Consider the following 17,870-nt stretch of genomic DNA (forward strand, 5'->3'; position numbering starts at 1 on the left):
AACGTATGAATTTCAGAAACAGGCAGGAGTCAGCCATGTACTCAGCAATGTGCACCCGACACAGGAGTGAGGAGACGGGGGACAAAGCCCAAGAAGCGGCAGCCTGGGGACAGTGCAGTGAGCGTGGCTGGAAGGACGGTATCTGTCACCTTCCGGCTCCTCTCCAGGCGCGGTCCACAGGCGTTCCTAACCCTCCAGCCTGTACGGATGCCCACGTGCGTATCCCACGAAAATGACTGCACATCCCATGAGAAACTTCGGGAGTGAAGAACGAGACAAACGTTTCAAATGTGTTAAGAAATATTAGTTTTATTTAACCAGTTTTCACAGCTGAATATTTATTCTATAAAAACTTTACAGATTGTACAGTTTATTATATATAGTTCAAACTACTGAACGAAAAAGTAGGTCCCACAGATGCAAAAATACTGCACCAACCAATCCAAGGTAAAGGCAGATTTACACACTGTACAGCTCTCCACGTGGCCGGGAGGTGGTCGGTTCTAAGTATAAACTTCCAAACTGTACAAAAATAAGGTTTTGATTTTATTTCATTCTTCATACATTCAATATGATTGCAAGCCCAGAAGCCTAATAATAGGCGTCTGTAATCAGGAATCAGTCCCCACTCCTGAAAGGAATGTGAATGTCTATTTACACAGGGCACTCTTGGACACCACACTGTACTCCGCATATTGCGTAGACATGAAAGCAGAGACCGGGAACATTAAACAATGAATATAAGGTAGTTTTTTTTTTTTCTTTTAAAAGGAGTTTCTGCATTTAATAGTGTGCCAAAAGAAATTTAACTTATTAAATAAAATATATTCTAAGTGAACCTAAAAATTACACTTTATAAACATAAAATACTTTTTTTTGGTGTAATACATCAATCATATCTGCAAATAGAAAAACCAAAACTGTATATAAAGTAGTATTTCTCACCCAGCAACAAGAAGCACTTATGTAGTTATTTTTCAAAAGGGTCAGAAAAACTCTTTAAAATCCACTAAGATTAACTTATAACTTAGATATTCATACTTAAGCTATTCAGTGATTCACTAATACTGCAAAACAAGCTTTCTTCTGGAGAGACAGTGGTTTCTTCATGTTAACTGGGTAAGAACTGGACATATTAAAAAGGAAGAATCAATGGATTTTCCAGCATGAATCCTAAGTGTACTTCAGTTTAAGGGTATGTTCGTCAGTGGGTTTTTCATCAGAAATACTTATCCTACACGATAAGTTTTACTTCTGATTCAGGACATTCCATCTCTGAGGTATTTGTACCTTTCTGGAGACAAAGGCACATCTCAGATCTTTCTGTATCTCTAACTGGGGCAGGGGAGATGAGGCTGGCTAACACCTCTAGATTCTGTGTTCTAGAAGGAAAAAAGATAAGGAAAACAAACATTATTCCAGACTTTTCTGCCACCCAAAACCGCAAAACACACTTCGTTTCTTTTTTATACAGTACTAGCTAAAGATAACAAAAATTAGAGCTTCAAAGAGCAGTCTAGAGCTCACCATTATACTTTTATACTTGTGTGTATATTAAGTATAAAATAATGACGTTTGGACAAAGGAGCTTTGTAGTTATTTATTTTAAAGTTACAGTACTTAAAAACTCCTTGATAATAAATAGCTTGGATGTTGTAAGTCCTGCTTCCAAGCGTGAGCTAAAAGTGAACTTGTTTTGGGCGGTGAGGATGGAGAAGGGCAACCTGGCACCGCAGATGTCCTGCTCTATAATTCCAGTGTCACCAGCAGGCACCTGCCAATCAGAACTCATCAATCTTCCTCTGCAGGTACTTCAGCATGGAGTCCATCCCCTGGGCCGAGCCCCAGATCTTCTTCAGCACTTCACACTCCCTCTCGTTGGCCTGCTCCAGCTCCATCTTCATGTTACAGCGCACAAGGGCTTTGGATTCTTCCAGCACCTGGACCAAACGATGAGCAGTGAGTCAGCAAGGGTGCGCGTCCGCAAGCACTGGCTCTATTTGTCCCCACATTGATGGATGCACTTATCACACTTGAGTAATTGCCTGTTAAAGCCTTAAAAAGGCCACCAGACAGTTTTTCTCAGCGCGCATCGGGTCTGAGCTAGGTCTGACGTATGCTCACACTAGGGACCAGGCAAATTCTCAACTTTAAAACAGCCACTGAGCTACATCCGGAGAGCTACGCTTCTCGTACCTTGGCATCTCCGCACCGAGACCGAGCAGCCCGGGTACCCTGGTGCTGCTGCAGGGCTGGCCCCTGGGCGGACGTCAGCTCTTGGGATGCTCAGTGAGCACTCCACCAATCCCTGCTCGGGGATTTGCTGACCAAAATGCAGTACAGTAACGAGGGCTGTTACGTCAGGATGAGTCTAGATGGGAGTCCTGTCAACTGATATTAAATAACATTTCATCTTATAAGGTGCTAAATGCAGTTCTGTTACAAGGCTGAGTATTACCCAATGGATTAAACCAAAGCTCACACCCACCATAAGGGACAGGGGAGCAGACATGATCATGGAGAAGAGCCCTGGAAACAGAAAGAACTATACTGATGATTTTTATAGTTTTCTAGGACATTTTGAAGTTACTAAATCTGACTGAAATGCATCCCTTTCATTCCTAGGCACCTGCAACCGGGAGGTAAGGCAAGCACATTGTGCAAAGTGGCATCAACCTCTACTCTGGCAGCATCTCACGTGCAGACGGCCGAGCGGAAGCAGAGGTCGGGGCCTCAGAAGACACCGTTATATGTGCGAGCTCCCTGGGGGAAAAGTCAGAGTAAAAAGAAGAAGAAAAAAAAAAGGTAATGTGTGTAAGAGAATGAATTCCACCTACAACTGGATTACAGGAGGCGAGCTCCTTGATGCGAACCATGACCTCCTGGGTGAAGGTCCCTGGCCAGAACACCTGGGACACCAGGCCTTTGCCGCATGCCTCCTGCGCCGTCAGCTTCCGTCCACTGAGCAACATTTCATTTGCCTGAAAGCAAGAAGAGTCGATACTGGTATGAGATGTGAGCGAGAGGCAGGTGGACAAGACCCGGCCTGAAAATTCATCTAAGAGCATATCCAAAGTGAGGACGGGTGTTTGAACGTGTGGGGCCCGGTAGGCACGTGCTGCACTTCCTCCCTGGTTCCATCTAAGGAGCACTGTTCTGCAGCCCACGCACCGAGAATAAACCCAACGAGGCATGAGTGACTACGCACGACAGGTAATATACTAAATGGTAATTGAAAAAAAAAAAAAGGTAAAAGGCTTATTTTATGATGTAATACAAAATCACGTGGGCATGACCAAGAAATCTCCCTTAGAGAAGGTGTCCTTTTTTCTTTCCCCAAGATTTTATTTATTCGACAGAGAGCGAGAGAGCGAGTGCGCACAGAGGCAGAGGGAGAAACAGACTTCCCGCTGAGCAGGAAGCTGGGTGCAGGACTCGATCCCAGGACCCTGGGATCATGACCTGAGCCGAAGGCAGATGCCCAACTGACTGAGCCCCTAGGCGCCCAGGTCAACTTGTCGTCAGCCTGAAGCTACTGGCGGGCCCCTCTCCAGTTGCCTCTTCCTTCGCAGCAGCAGCCATTCCCACATGTTAAGTCATTTAATACACAAAACAGTATCCTGGGAAACTGAGGCATAAGCAAAGCTAGAAAATTTGGGATCCCTGGGTGGCGCAGCGGTTTGGCGCCTGCCTTTGGCCCAGGGCGCGATCCTGGAGACCCAGGATCGAATCCCACGTCAGGCTTCCGGTGCATGGAGCCTGCTTCTCCCTCTGCCTGTGTCTCTGCCTCTCTCTCTCTCACTGTGTGCCTATCATAAATAAATAAAAATTAAAAAAAAAAAAAAAAAAGAAAATTTGTAGTTTTAGGGATCTAAATCAGTCACGGTTACTACTCGGTATTTTCTAGATCTGAGAGAGGCCAATGGAGACTTCTCAGTATTCACGGACAATGTCCTAAGGGCAGTGACTGTTTCTGCTGGAGTATGACTTGGCCACATTTTACCACTTGGATGTTACAGAAACTATTCAGCACCTGAATGCATCCAAAATGACCACTACTGTAGGCTTCCTAGAGGGTCTGACTAGGGCGTGGGTGGCTCTGCTGCTTGGGCGTCTGCCTTCGGTTCAGATCATGATCCCAAGGTCCTGGGGTTGAGTCCCGTGTGGGGCTCCGTGCTCAGGGGGGAGTCTGCTGCTCCCTCTCTCTCACCCCCCCTCTGCCCTGTTCTCTCTCTCTCAAATAAATATAGAAAATCTTGTTTTTTCTTTTTTAAAAGAAGGGTCTGACTATAATTATTTCAAATGGCTCAACTGAGGAAATATTTGTTTTTGCGTAAAAGAAGTATATATGGACACGTGTGTATGTGCACGTACATGAAACTGATCTTAACTTTGTCCTGGATTCTATATCACCCAGAGTCTCAACACGATGTGCGTCGATTTTCTCTCATTCAAATCACAGGCTCACGGATAATCAAAACAGGGAGAAAACCTAAGTGACAAGGATAGGTTCTGATCTGATGTGACAATTCCCCGACTGCTAACCTTCTCAAACACTCGGAAGGTCACGATGAGGGCCTGACCATAATCTACTGGGCTTCAGGTAAAGCACACTCTTGGGAGGTGACCTTCCTTTTCCAAAAGAGGTAAATATATTGTTATGGGAAGGCCTTAAGGTTACTCAGCCGACCCGTACGTCCCCCGTAAACGCATCAAGACGTTTACTGCACAGGAAATGCACAGTGTGGACGGCACCCAAGGAAAAAGAGCAGGCAAAGCAAGCGTCTGGGCTCGCTCACTACCCTTGCAACGCAGGCAGAGGACGGAAAGCAGGGCGGAGAGCTGGGTCCCCACGAGGACTGCAAGGTCCGTGACACTCATGACTTATTTTGGCCCCAACGTGGCTCTGTTATTTGTGCCAAGTCTTGAACAAAGTCATGAATGTTTGAACAGTCTGGAGACGTTCTATTTGAAAACCTGTGCGCGGAACACCCTCTTCTCAACGAAAAGGTCTAAAATAAACAATGTGTTTAGAAATCTGACTTAACCTTGCTGTTAGCTGGTGAGATAGTTCTCCTGAAGACAGATCTAAATGCACCGAGGAAGGGGGACAGGAGCGCTCACACAATGACTGGGTGGGAAGTGCTCACTGGTTTTCCGAAGTTGTGCTTCTTTTACTCGCAACACACGGTGAAGACAACACCAGATTATGTCACTTAAGACCAGCTCGGACCACAGGGTCTTGGCTCAGGCGGGGGATGCGAACGGGAGCCGGTTGAGAGTGGGGCGTGGGGAGGGAGTCTCCTTCACGGGTTCCCTCTCCGCCCCTCTGTGGGCCTGCCCCCACCCTGCGGCCTCTCTGAATACTGCTCTTTGCCCCCTGGAGGTAGAACAGAGCCCTCCCCCTGTCCCCCAGCCCTTTCCTGTCCCCGGGCCCGTCCTGTGCTAGCCAGCCGCCAGCCGGGCCACCAGAGCAGTCAGTCCCCCGCCATGCGGTGAGCGGTCACTGCCCCAGGTCCTCCTCCCAGAGCCAGGCTAACTCCACGGCCGCTGTCCCCAGAGTCTTCTCCTCCTCAGTCTGCTCTATTCTATGTGCAGGACAAGAGGGCATTTCTGACTTTACCCAAGAGCACAAAAGTAGGACCGACTCCAGGTTGTTACTGTTCCTCGTGCAAGGACAGGGAGGGAGCTGGTTTAAGTTACAGGTCAACGGGTAACACCGTAAGATCCTGGAGATCCGATGCACACAATTTCAATGAGCACGAGCTCGTATGCTCAACTTCCAGCAGCTTGAGCACGAGAGGTTTCTAACTTCTGCTCGAGAAACGGATTTGCAAAGATTCGGTCACGGGAGGTTTACTGGCTGCCTTTTGGTTCCAGGATGGCCTAGTGTTTGTAAGAAGTTCTAATGGGACTCCCCAGACAGCCGAGTGAGAGACGCCGGGGAAAAGCAGGGGCCCCTTTTCCTTCAGCCCGAAAGGCCACACGGGAGGTGCGGTGGGGAGACCCGACCACCTGGGGAGCTCCGGGCCCCCGAGCCACCGGGCCCGGCTCTCCATGCCCAGAGCCGCAGCCTCTCCGGGAAACTCGGGGTGGGGACGGAGCCCCAGCTGGTCGCCTCTCGGGGACCCGCCGGAGCAAGAGCTGCCAGCTGTGTCAGCGGGGCCCCAGTGCCCCGGCCTCGCACTGCCCTGGGCGAGGCTCTGGCAGGCGGCAGCGGGCCCCAGCACGGCGAATGCCGCGCGCCCCGAAAGCTTCCTGGGGACAGGGCGCAGCAAGCTCCAGAAGAGCAGTCCGGCCTACGGCGAGGCTCTGCAGCTTGCTCGGGGCAGGCCCTCCTGGGCCGGGATGTGGCTTGGCCCCTGCAGAGTGCGACACGCCCTGTGCCGAGCCCAACCTGCCCGGGCCTTGCCTGGGCTGCCGGGAGCTCGCACACACCAGAGGCTCATGGAGGGCCTGCTCCGGGGGGGGTCACCTTCCACGGGGCTCATGGAAGGACCTTCCCCGCGGGGTCACCTTCCATGGGCTCACGGAGGGCCTTACCCGGGGGGGGGGTCACCTTCCTCGGGCTCACGGAGGGCCTTCCCCGGGGGGGGGGGGTCACCTTCCTCGGGGTCACGAGGGCCTTCCCTGGGCAGTCACCTTCCACGAGAGCCGTTCCAGTGTGACGCAGGCCAGTGGCATCAGTTGTCCCCCGCGGGGAGGCCGGAGTCCGCGCTCCGCACTTTTCGAGCCGACTCTCCGCTCCCCGCTCTTGCTCCGGGCGGGGCTTCTCAGCGGGCGCTGGAGGCACCGGGCCCGAGAGCGCCGAGGTGAGGGCCGGTCCTGCGACCGGCGTCGCCCCAGTGGGACGGTCGGGTCCCCAGGCCCGGCGGCCGCCTGCGGGGAGGGGGCGACAGGACACACCGCCCCGTGGGAACCCTGCACCCCGGGAGGCCACCAGGCAGCGGGGAGGGGCGCGTCTTGCAGACGGTCGGGTGAGGCAGGCGTCCGTCCGCCGTCCCGCTCGCCACCGCCCAGCCCGGAGCAGCCCTCGGCCCAAGGGCTCCAGTTCCAGGAGGTCTCTGGTCTCTGCCCAAACCGCGCGTGAGTGTCAGGCTGGGAGTGCCCCGCGGCCGGCTCCTGCGTCTGCGTGACTCAGGCGTTGGCCTGGCTCACGCGGCCTGGGCACGGAGCCCCATCACTTCCATCTCAAGCGAGGCCTCAGGACCGGCGCAGGACGCTTTCACCGCCGCTCCGGAGCCTTTACGACCAGTGAAGTGCTAGCAAGCAACCTATTCACGGTAGCGACTCAGAAGGGACCCGACGTACTTGCCCTGAGGACGACTCTGCCGCCAGCCCCAGGGGACCCGACAGGCGGGCGCCCACCCCTGCACCCGCACAACACGGAGCCCACCCCGGGGCGGACGCATGTGCTGCCCGTCGTCGCGGCCCAGGAGACACCTGCTGCCTGGCGGCCAGGGCGCTGCTAGCCGGGGGCTCGGGACGGTCCCTCCGGGCGGCCCCCCACAGCCACGCCCACTCCGGGGCGCCTGTGCACCGGGGGCACCGCTCCTCACCTCACCCTCAGCCCAGTCCGCCTCCTCCCTGCCCCGCCAAGATGCTGACCCGGTGGGCGGCCTGCCCAACCCCCAGCCTCTGCTTCCAGGAACACTAACCCGTCCCGAGTGGGAATGGGAGAGGGTGGGGACGAGGGGGCTTCGGGGCAAGCTCGCTCCCGGGCTGCCCGGCGACCGCCCCCCTCATGGGCTAGCAGAGCACCCGGGGTGCCCGGCACTGGTCGGGGCTCAAGCGCTGAAACCCTCGCGGGTGCGGGACAGCAGCTGCTCTTTGTCACTGATGCAGGCAGAGGGGCTCCGGGGTAGCAAGAAGGCAGAGAAGGCGCAGATCCAGACCCACGCTTCTCATCTGGGTGGTCAAGCTCCAGACAAGGTCAGCCACCAGGAGGGTCTGTTGGGCTGCGTGGGGAGGGGCGGACGGAGGAGGTCCTTAAACCCGGCACAGGGACTTCAGGCGGACACCCCCAAGCTGAACCGCGCACACCTGCGCCCTCTGTCCCCAGTGGAACAAATGCTGCCATCTGGCTGGAGACGACGCAGAGCCCTCCCCCTGCAAGACGGCCCAGTCCCCTGAAGCCCTGCCCTGCCTCCCCTCCCGGCCGCTAGGCTAGGCCTGTCACCTGCTTCCTCCGTCCCAGGAGCCGCACGAAGACACAAGGGTGCCTGACTCAGAGCCAGGACGCAGGGCCGGACAGGAGAGTCCGCGGTGTTGGGAGCTCTGCTGGGATACAAGGTCTACCTCCCTGGCAAGCGTCCGGCGGATGGTGCGACCCTGCTCCGGCGGGGGGGGGGGGCGGGGGGCGGGAGGGGCTGGTCGCCAGGCCAGGTGGAGCTGAAGTGTCAGAGCTGCCGAGCCGCTGGCCGAGCGGGTGGGACCAGATGCCTCAGGGAGCCCGGGGCACATGCCACAGAGATGACCAGGGCAGGCCCCCGGGCTTCTGAGCCGGGCTGCGCTGCTCACGGCAGAGAAGAGCGTGTCTTTTAGAAAACAACTGTGAAGTGCTTCCTGAGCCCTGGCGGAGGCGGACACCCAGCCACGGGACCCACGACCACGCGTTGGAAACGGCGGCCAAGAGCCGTCCCATCGGGCCTGCCCTGGTAGGGCGCGCACCCGGGATAAGGCACACACGGCCCAGGGCAGGGTGGGCGCACGGGCGGCTGGCCCAGGCCCCGCCTCGGCTCCCACCTGCGGCCGTTCGGGGAGTCCTGACGAGCAAGCGGGATTCGTGGGTGCGCTGGCTCAGTCTGGGGGGTGCAAGCTGAAACATGGGCGGCGAGGGCCCTGGAGCCTCCGCGGGCAGGGGCCGGACCAGACAGTGACGGAGAAAAACACGCTGGAGCGGATGTGCTGGGCCAGCTGGCGCGGAAGGAGAAGTGCATCCAAATCGGGACACGGTGCCCGAGGGCAGCGGCGACAGCCTGGCTGGCTGCTCAGGAGCCTAAGGCTGGGGGCCCGGGGGCCTGGCCTGTGGTGGCTGGGGAAGTGGGTCCACGGCTGTGTCACACCGGCGTCGGGCACACGGCGTCCCCCGCGGCGGGAGAGCAGTCCCGGCCGCTGGCTGCCCCACGCGGGTCTGACGCACACGCAGGGGTCCATGTGCTCGGGTGCACTGAGGCTGATTCAGTCGCTGTCACCGCAGAACAGCCAGCCTCCGGCCAGACACCGATGCTGAGCCGCCTGCTTGGCAACGCTCCTGGGGAGACCAGCTGGTGGGCCACGTGGCGGCCCGCCGACTGTTGTCACGGGAACAGATGCCTACTGTAGTCCGGGCTTGTCCTCCTGCCCGAGGTCCTCACGAGGACCACGCTCCGAGGCTCGCAGGAGGCCCAGTGTGCAGGCACGGGACAGGCCAGGCCAGAAGATGGGGGACCAGGCCCAGGGCCCCGGGGTCCTCTGGCCGCCGGAGCTCGGGGACGGTCTGAGAGGCAGGCGGGGAACCGGCTTGGGGGCGGCACCCTCTCCCGAGCTACGGTGTACACAGGGCATCACAGACCTTGCTGCGGTACCATGTCCCTGACCAGAACACTCGGGACTGGGCAACAAGGGGTGGGAGCAGGCCGGGGGCACCTGCCACTGCCCCTGCGCCCCACCCATGATCCGAGGGCCCCGTGTCTCCTGCCGCTGAGACTGGGCTCCGCAGGTCCCCGAGGGGCGCACATGGCCAGCGGACGCAGCAAGGGTCCCAGGGAACTTAAGGCTAGGATGGCTCCCTGGGCCGTGCTGCCCGCTGGGGACGTCCTGGTGCTCCCTGGCCCAGCCGCGGCCACGGGGGCGCAAGGGCAGCTCCTCGGCGGTGGTGGGGCAGGGGGGACACCAGTGTTCCCCACACAGCACAGCCACTGGGGCTGGCAGGGGCGGCTGGGGGGAGACGACAAGGATGGGGTGGCTACTGGAGCTATGTGGGTCCACTCAACTCCTGCCTCTTTCCTCTACGCTTCTTGCCAGACTTACGGAAGGATTATAAAGGCAGCACGGAGACCATACACCCTCTACCCAGCACTGTCTCTAATGTTAACGTCTCACATGATCTCTTACAACGATCAAAACCGGAAAGTGACCGTCAGCATGGTACTGAGTCGAGCCACAAACCGTCTGCAAAGTTCGACAGTCTTCCTAGAAAAGTCCTTCCTCCGACCCAGAAGCACGTGGAACACCCCATGCTGCGCACAGGTGCTGGGCCCCTCTGTCCCCTCCAGGGTGGGGCGGTGCCCAGGTCTCTGACCGAGCAGCTCCCTGGAAGGGCCCTGCTCACAGTCCAAAGACTGTCGCCGTCCGGGCCTGTCCAGTGCTCTCTCCAGGCTGGACGCAGGTGATGCCCACCTGGCAGGACTGGTGGACTGATGCTGTGTCATCCTCGTTGCAGCAGGTTGGGGCTGAAGACGGGCCTTATTTCTGGGAACTCCGAGCCCTCAGTAAGGTGGTGCCTGCCAGGCTCCTCTACTGTAAAGTTGCGATTGTTCCCACCGCAGATAAGGAGAGGATGCAAGTAGCCGCGTTCTCATCATACGCTTACCCACTAACTGACATCCAGGCGGTTCTCGCCCACGACAGTCATCAGTGGCTAATCCCTGTCCTCCACATCTTGCTCTGGGAAGAGAGCCCCGAACAACGCATACGAAGAGGTGGATAGGAAAGGCCGATTGGTGGACTGTGATGGACACGGGGAAGTGCCACCGAGGCCCGTCCAGGGCACGTTGTGCTGTCCCAGCTGGTGGGAGAGCTGTCAGCAGCCAGCCATCATCAGCTCCTTCGGGGACGTCCCCTGCTGCAGAGAGTCGCCTCGTCCATGGTCACGACACTCTTCCCGGGCAGCCCACACTTGGCAGTGATGGACATAAAGGAACCAGCCATTTCAGTCCATTGTGGGACAACCGTGACAAGGCCGTACGTGCTCCCGAGCTCCCCACAGGTGGCCCAAGCTTTGCTGGGCCTGCCTTCCGCTGTCCAGCCCTCCACCTGCTGCCATCCTGCCCACAGGTGCAGACCATCTGATATTTCTCCACCATGCCAAAGTCCACACCTCAGTGTGGGCTTGTGGAGACCCCAACCCAAGACACCACCTCTTGCCCTACTTCAAGGAGTAAGAAATACAATGTGTGTAACTGCTTGAAAAAAATCAAAAGCTACAAACACTCTTATTATGGATAGATTAAATAGTTAAAAAGATAAAGCTCCACAATCACACGGCAAGACTTCTCTTATCCTAACTCACTTTGCTTTTTTCCCTTAAAAGTACAGCTTTTAGATTATTGGCTTTTAAGTTATCAGGGCAAGAATGTTTTGATGGCACACTCTATTATTTGGGTTACAAACTGGGTATTTACTAAGAGTGCCTATCAGTGCTCACCGAGTAAAGTCCTTCTCTAGGAAATGATGCAATGTGTCCATAAATGTTCTATGAACCAAAATATGAAAACCTATGATTTCATGAAGAATATGAGTTAATGAACAGAACTGAACGACAAGTGCATTTGATAGAAGTCCCCACAAAGATGACACCCTGTATATATTTAGAAAACTAATGACCAAACTAGATTTCTTCAGGAAGTTTTCTAGAATAATTTTTAAAAATAGAGATACTCACAGATGCTCCTCCCATAATCTTGGGAAACATAACGGTGGAACAGCCATCTGGACTCTGTCCGAAGGTAGTATAGGGTGTCTGAAACCAAGCCTTTTCATTGGCCCAAACCACATCACAAAGAGGCAATATGGAGGCTCCTAGTCCAATGGCTGGGCCATTTACTGCTACAATAATAGGCTTCTTAAACTGAATGAAAGTATTCACGAAGTTTCTAAAATGAAAAATAAATGGGAAATTACTCAAAACATTGTGTATCTGAGCAACAGAAAAATCTACTATTATAAAGTTCAATAAACCAAGAGGTGAACTATAGAAATTGGTACGAGCTGAGGTTCGCTGAAGGCCTTCTCCCGGAAGCAGGCCATGGACGTATTGACCGTGTGCTGTAAGGGCCCAAAGGTGTCCTGGATGCTTTGAGAGGGTGGCTACAGGACCTGTATGAAGACTATGGGTGAGGTCCAGTCAGAGGCTGCTCTTGGATTTGCAGCTGGCGCTCGGGCTCCAGGACCAATCCATCTTTCTCTTCAACCTTTCTTCCTTTTAAGACATAAGGAGCCCAATAAACACTGTGGGCTTCTGATGACCAATCTAGAACTCTTCCAAAGGAAACCTGGCACAGGGCCTACCAGGACTGTCTGGTGTTGAGCAACGACTAGGAGGTTGGGGTTAGGACCCATGGGGTCTGGGTCTGGACTTGGTACGTAATTTCAGACAACTCACTATTTGGAAACACCAGAGACTTCTGGAGTATCCAGAATTAGATGGAATGACTTGGGGGTGCAGAACCAAGAAACGTCCAGGCTAGTGTAAGACAGGAGATCCAAGGAAGAACAGCAAGCAGCAGAGACCCATGCCTGTGCGCCACTGTGTACCCCACTGTGTGCTGTTGACCACAATCACATCAGGGCTGCAAAGGAGAGCAAGACCAGGGGTAGGGCAGCCTTCACAGAGGATGTGCAGTTTTACAAAACCGAGCCAATGCTATTTTTGGATTTATTTTAGGATCAGACTGGAAAAGTGAGCTGCTTTTCAATTGAGGGTAGTAGGTTGGTGCCATGCCATAGTGGGAACGTGCAGCTATCTTCCTCCCACTAGACTTTAACCTTACGTTCAGAGGTTGCTGCTTGTTAGGATTTAACACGGTGAAGAGAAGGACAAACATGTACCAACTAAAACAGAAGATAATTCCTTTAAGGCAGTCAGAGTTCTAGCTCAGAATTACAGAATTCTAAACCTGACCACCGTCTTTAGGACCAGAATCAACAATCTGGTTGCTCTCTGCAATTCAGTAATTTAAAGGCTATAGCACATCTCTTCAGATTATCTCTGGAAATCATGACTCAGCATCTTAAGTTCCCCAGATAGTGACACGAGGGGTCATATATTTTTTTTGGAAAGGGCAGGTTAGGGAGGTTTGGGGAGCACGCGTGTGTGTGTGCGTGAAGAACAGAAGAGGGGACACACTGCAGAATGTGGCAGCTTGCACGCCCAGTTCCAGGGAGTGTTCTCAAAGGCACCCTGCAGCCAGTGTAGACCTCAGCCCAGCCCCCAAGGTCCCCTAAGGTTTGTGGGATCTTGACATTGAGTGAGAATTGACTCATTGGAATGAATGAGTGCAGTGAGACTTTCTAAACGAGAGCCTGAGGCATTGTTAGAAAGATCACTCTGGGTTTTAATGATACAAAGGAGCCAGACAACCTTTTAAATGGATTCTTGAAATAATGTAGACAATTTACATGAAGCTACTTCACTTGTGCCACCTCTTGAGGATTCTGGGTCAATGACATGATGGAAATACATTTTCTATGCTCAGTCTGATGACTCTTGAAAAGGTCTCCATGATACAGAGCAGACGTTTTCAAAACACGTCCCCGGGTGCCCTGGAGTCGCCCTGCTTTCATCTGCCTCGTGTGGACAGGCGACGGTAGGAACTGCACCAGTGCTAACAACATCTGGAAACCATGAATGGGATGGCAGGGCAACATGAAAGAAATGACCACATACTGCAGTAAGAGAGTGACTTTATAGAGAAATGGTCAAAGGAATCAATCACCCCCCAGAGCAAGCGCTCCTTCTCACGTTGTATCTTGTACAGAAGAAAAAAAAATGCTTCTAAAATAGATACTGCAAAATCAAAGCCTGGAGAATTGTTTGAGGTTGATTCCCCACTCCCGCCCCTCAAGTTATTTTTATTTTTGCTTGGGATGATAGCTTCATTCGAAACCGGGGGCTGCTTCTGGGACACCTGAGCAAAGACCATCTTTCCTCTTTTAGAGGACACAGCGACCATTCTGACGTGTGAGCTCGGAGATGTCAGAAATGAGCGTGCCCCGCCCCCGCCCCTCAAATTTGTTGTTTGAAAACAATGACAACAAACTTCATAGAAATGCTTTTCTGGGTGATCCCTGGGTGGCTCAGCGGTTTGGTGCCTGCCTTTGGCCCAGGGCGTGATCCTGGAATCCCGGGATCGAGTCCCGCATCGGGCTCCCGGCATGGAGCCTACTTCTCCCTCCTCTTGTGTCTCTGCCTCTCTCTCTAAATTAATTAATTAATTAATTAATTAATTAATTAATTAAAAAAAAGATGCTTTTCTCTTTAGCAGAAACTTGCAGAGCCACAAAGGCTTGGCCACGTGGGCTGCATATGGAGCCACCCTGCGACCAGAGACAGGGAGGCAGGGGCTGCCTACAGGCCCGGGGACGCTGCCCTCGGGAGTGTGGCCTTCAAGGAGGCACCTCTGCTGCCTCCAGGGCGTGTAGAGCATGCATTCAAGCAAAACGCATGAGAGTCCAAATGTGCTCAACGCAACACACTGGATTTAAATTTCAGCTTCCTGGGAAGTGAGTGTGAACCGAGCTATCGAGGCTGTGCCGGGAATGGCACGGAAGGAAAGAGGTTATATACTGGTCATCAGAGGAGTTGGAAAACACAACTTAACAAAAGCGAACTTCTCACCCATTCTTTGGAAGAACATTTACTACTTCACAGAGGTCACCGAAAAAGTGAGAAAACCACCTCAGAACAACAGGAAAGGAGGCCACTAATCGCCAGCTCCCTGCCGGGTTTCAAAGGACCTCTGCCCTCACTGTGACCGTCCGCACAGGCCTCAACGGGGAGAGGTCGCTGCTGCCAGCCTGGCCTCCGGGTCCGGTCCGCGGTGCAAGATGCCTGCCCCCTGCGGGAGGAGCCTCTCGGTCCTTCAGGGGCTACGAGGGAGCCACTGGTTCCCACAGACTTCCAAAGCCTCATGTTATAAATGGAGTCACAGTAACTGTGGTTTTGTCACCAACGTGCTGAATGTTTGATTCCACTGCCCCTGGTTAGGCCTGCGGCCCCAGGACCGAACTCGCTGTAGCAGGAACCCGACCAGCCCATCCGAGCCCCAGCTTCCCATTTCCCACTTCTTATGGAGGAGACTTGCCACAGGGACGTCCTTCGCCCCAAAGTTTTAAGGGATCCAAGCAACACGGCAGCAACAAACATACAGTTTTATGTGTAAAGCCCATCTTATACATATAAAAATTAATTTAAATGCAAATGAGCAAGAGCGGAGGTTAAGTGAATCTGGTATAACTAATTACTGTCACACCCTGCCAGAGTACATGAAGAGAAATTCACATTGACAAAAATATATTCACTTTAAGAAGAACCAAGTGGGTTTCCGTAAAGTAGGATTTGGTCTTTTTGTCGGGGGTGAGGAGAGGGACAGTCTGGACAAGAAACGGGAGAGGGCACCTGTCTGATAAACTCCTGCAGTGACCTAAAGGCCCCACACATGTGGTCTGTCCATCCATCTTTCCTGGATGTTTTCCAGTACCCACAATGGAAGCCTCAGCCACCGTCAAGGGCAATTCAACACGGGAAGAGTGGGCCAGGCTTGGGTGGAGACAGCGAGATTTAGGAGTGGAGCTCAGGGAAGCTTCTCCAGGGAGAAATGAGCCAGAATGCAGAAGGCACTGGCTGACAAATCCAGGTCCTTTTTTACGGCAGAGCTCCCCAAATCACAGCATCATGTGTGAAGTCAGTGTGAGCTTACAGAAAATCTACAAAGTCACCGCCTGAGGCGCAATACTTTGTATTTAAAAAATGAAAATTAGACCCACGTAGTTCATCCTAAAAGGACGGGATGGGTTAATAATCAGGAATACCTACAAGTTGTCTTAGAAGTACTGAGTCTGTCAAGTAATTGTGTGTATTGATCAAGAAGGTCAATTTGAAATTGAGTCATAAGATGGTCCAGTCTAGGGCACCCCGGGTGGCTCAGCGGTTTAGTGCCACCTTCGGCCCAGGGCGTGATCCTGGAGTCCCGGGATCGAGTCCCGCATCAGGCTCCCTGCATGGAGCCTGCTTCTCCCTCTGCCTGTGTCTCTGCCTCTCTCTCTCTCGGTGTCTCTCATGAATAAATAAATAAAATCTTAAAAAAAAAAAAAAAAAAAAAAAAAAAGATGGTCCAGTCTACTACACGTATGACCTTATGTAGGAGACCAGAGACAATACTTAGACAATACTTAATCAGACTGTAAAACTTCAAACTGTTTTTGAAAAAACTATCATATAATAATCTGAAAAGTGGTAATGTTTAAAAAGACGAAGGAACCTGTTGTATGCATGCATGCATCTGTACACAGTGACAAAATATACTAATTTTGAAAATTTATAACGATTTTAACAAAGGCCAAGGCAATGCCTGGACACCCCTAGGTATGGGGTTCCAGGACTCCTCTGCCCCAGTCCGCACCACCAAGACAGAACTTCCACTGATCTCGATGTGCACCTATAGGGATGGTTGGGGGGACCAGGAAGCCCTGTGCCCCCAGGGTCAGGGCACAGGATCTTAGCCACAAAGGGCCCAATAATCACCAAAAGCAGCTCAGCTTCAACCCCAAGTATCTGGGGATTTGGAGAAGATCTGACCAAGTTTACTTTGCATGTCTGTGTGTCTAAGTTCCCATCTTCTTGAACCCCATGCAAGGCAAAAGCACATGGGAGGGTTCTCAGGGGTCACTCGGGGATATGACATTTTAGGGAGGTGGGTTAAGGCAGTACAGTGGTCTTCCTGGTTGGTGACTGGGTTTCATTCGCTCCAAATAAAATTAATTTCTGAATAATTAGATATTTTAAATTATCCTTACAGTTTATTCCTCACTGGAAACTATGGAAAATGAATATGTCCCTAGATAGGCTCATGGCAGCGTCAGGTGATTCTAGGGAAGCTTTTTGCAATATTATGTTATGATATGGCAGTGAAGGATCCCCAAACAGGAGAAATGGAAATCTCTGAAGTCACACGGTTAAACGGAAAATGCAAGTTGCAAAAGAACACACGGTATAATTCCATTTATTTAACGGAACTAAAAATAAATCTATATTATCTGTAATACGTAAGGAATGCGTACTTGACAGTGTTCAGAAAAAGGCTGGGAAGACCTAAAAGAATGGTGGGTCCCTGGGGGGCGGGGAACACGTGAGAGAAAGGGAACTCTCACTTTTCACCCTACGGGGTCTAGTTTTATGGGTCGCTGGAGCTCGGGATGGACTTGCACAAGAAGGTGCTTGTGCTGAAACACGCTTTTCATGCGATGTTATGGCACCAGCGTGTCATGTAGCCCAGCCAGTGTCTTTCAGAGTCGAGCAAACGGTAAGTCATTACGGGAAAGACAATGCACCTTTCAGGGCTGAGGACAGAACCCGCTCACGGTACCGACAGCGGGCGCTCTGGCTCTGTGCTGCTGTCCACGCTGACCGTTGGAACGTTCCCGGAGCACGCGCTGGGCTCGAGCCAGCCTTGAAATGAGTGATTTGCTCAAGGCAAGCAGCACTTGGTGCCAGGCCCACAGGAAAGACAGCTGATTTAATTAGTTTGGATCCCGTGCGTCTCAGTGGAGGGCGGGCTTGCTGGAGCCTGTTCTGGGGCGGGGGCGGGGGCGGGGGGCGGGGGGTACACGAAAGGCAAGACCCTCCCAGAGCCGTGAGGAAACACCGGGTCTGCATACCTGATAGCTTCTGCCATTTTAGTGCTTTCTCTTTTCCTGTCGTCTGTTAAACGCCGTATAAAATAAATAAAGTCGAGCCCGCAGCAGAAGACGCTGCCCACCGCGCTGAGCAGCACGAGCTTGCTGTCGTCGGCGGCGGCCGTGCTCAGGGCGCTCTGGACTTCTTTCATTACCTGGAAGTCACCAGAAGTTAAAGTGGCAAAGAGTATTCTCGAGACAGAATCCTAAGAGCG

The 17,870-nt window shown here is 53.1% G+C and overlaps 1 protein-coding gene across 9 annotated transcripts in view; it reads right to left on the bottom strand.

The window, feature by feature from the left end:
• Positions 1–289: 289 nt before the first annotated feature.
• Positions 290–17,870, bottom strand: part of CDYL (chromodomain Y like) — a 230,706-nt gene continuing 213,125 nt past the window's right edge. For all 9 annotated transcript variants that reach the window (XM_077886240.1, XM_077886246.1, XM_077886245.1 and 6 more), the window contains 4 exons: positions 17,638–17,810; positions 11,645–11,855; positions 2,838–2,981; positions 290–1,940 (listed from right to left, as the gene is read on the bottom strand). In XM_077886240.1, the coding sequence (XP_077742366.1) occupies positions 1,782–1,940; positions 2,838–2,981; positions 11,645–11,855; positions 17,638–17,810 (687 nt within the window). In that variant the 3' untranslated portion in view covers positions 290–1,781. The remainder of the gene's footprint in view (positions 1,941–2,837; positions 2,982–11,644; positions 11,856–17,637; positions 17,811–17,870) is intronic.

This window comes from Canis aureus, chromosome 37, assembly GCF_053574225.1.
Source record: "Canis aureus isolate CA01 chromosome 37, VMU_Caureus_v.1.0, whole genome shotgun sequence".
NCBI lineage: Eukaryota > Metazoa > Chordata > Mammalia > Carnivora > Canidae > Canis > Canis aureus.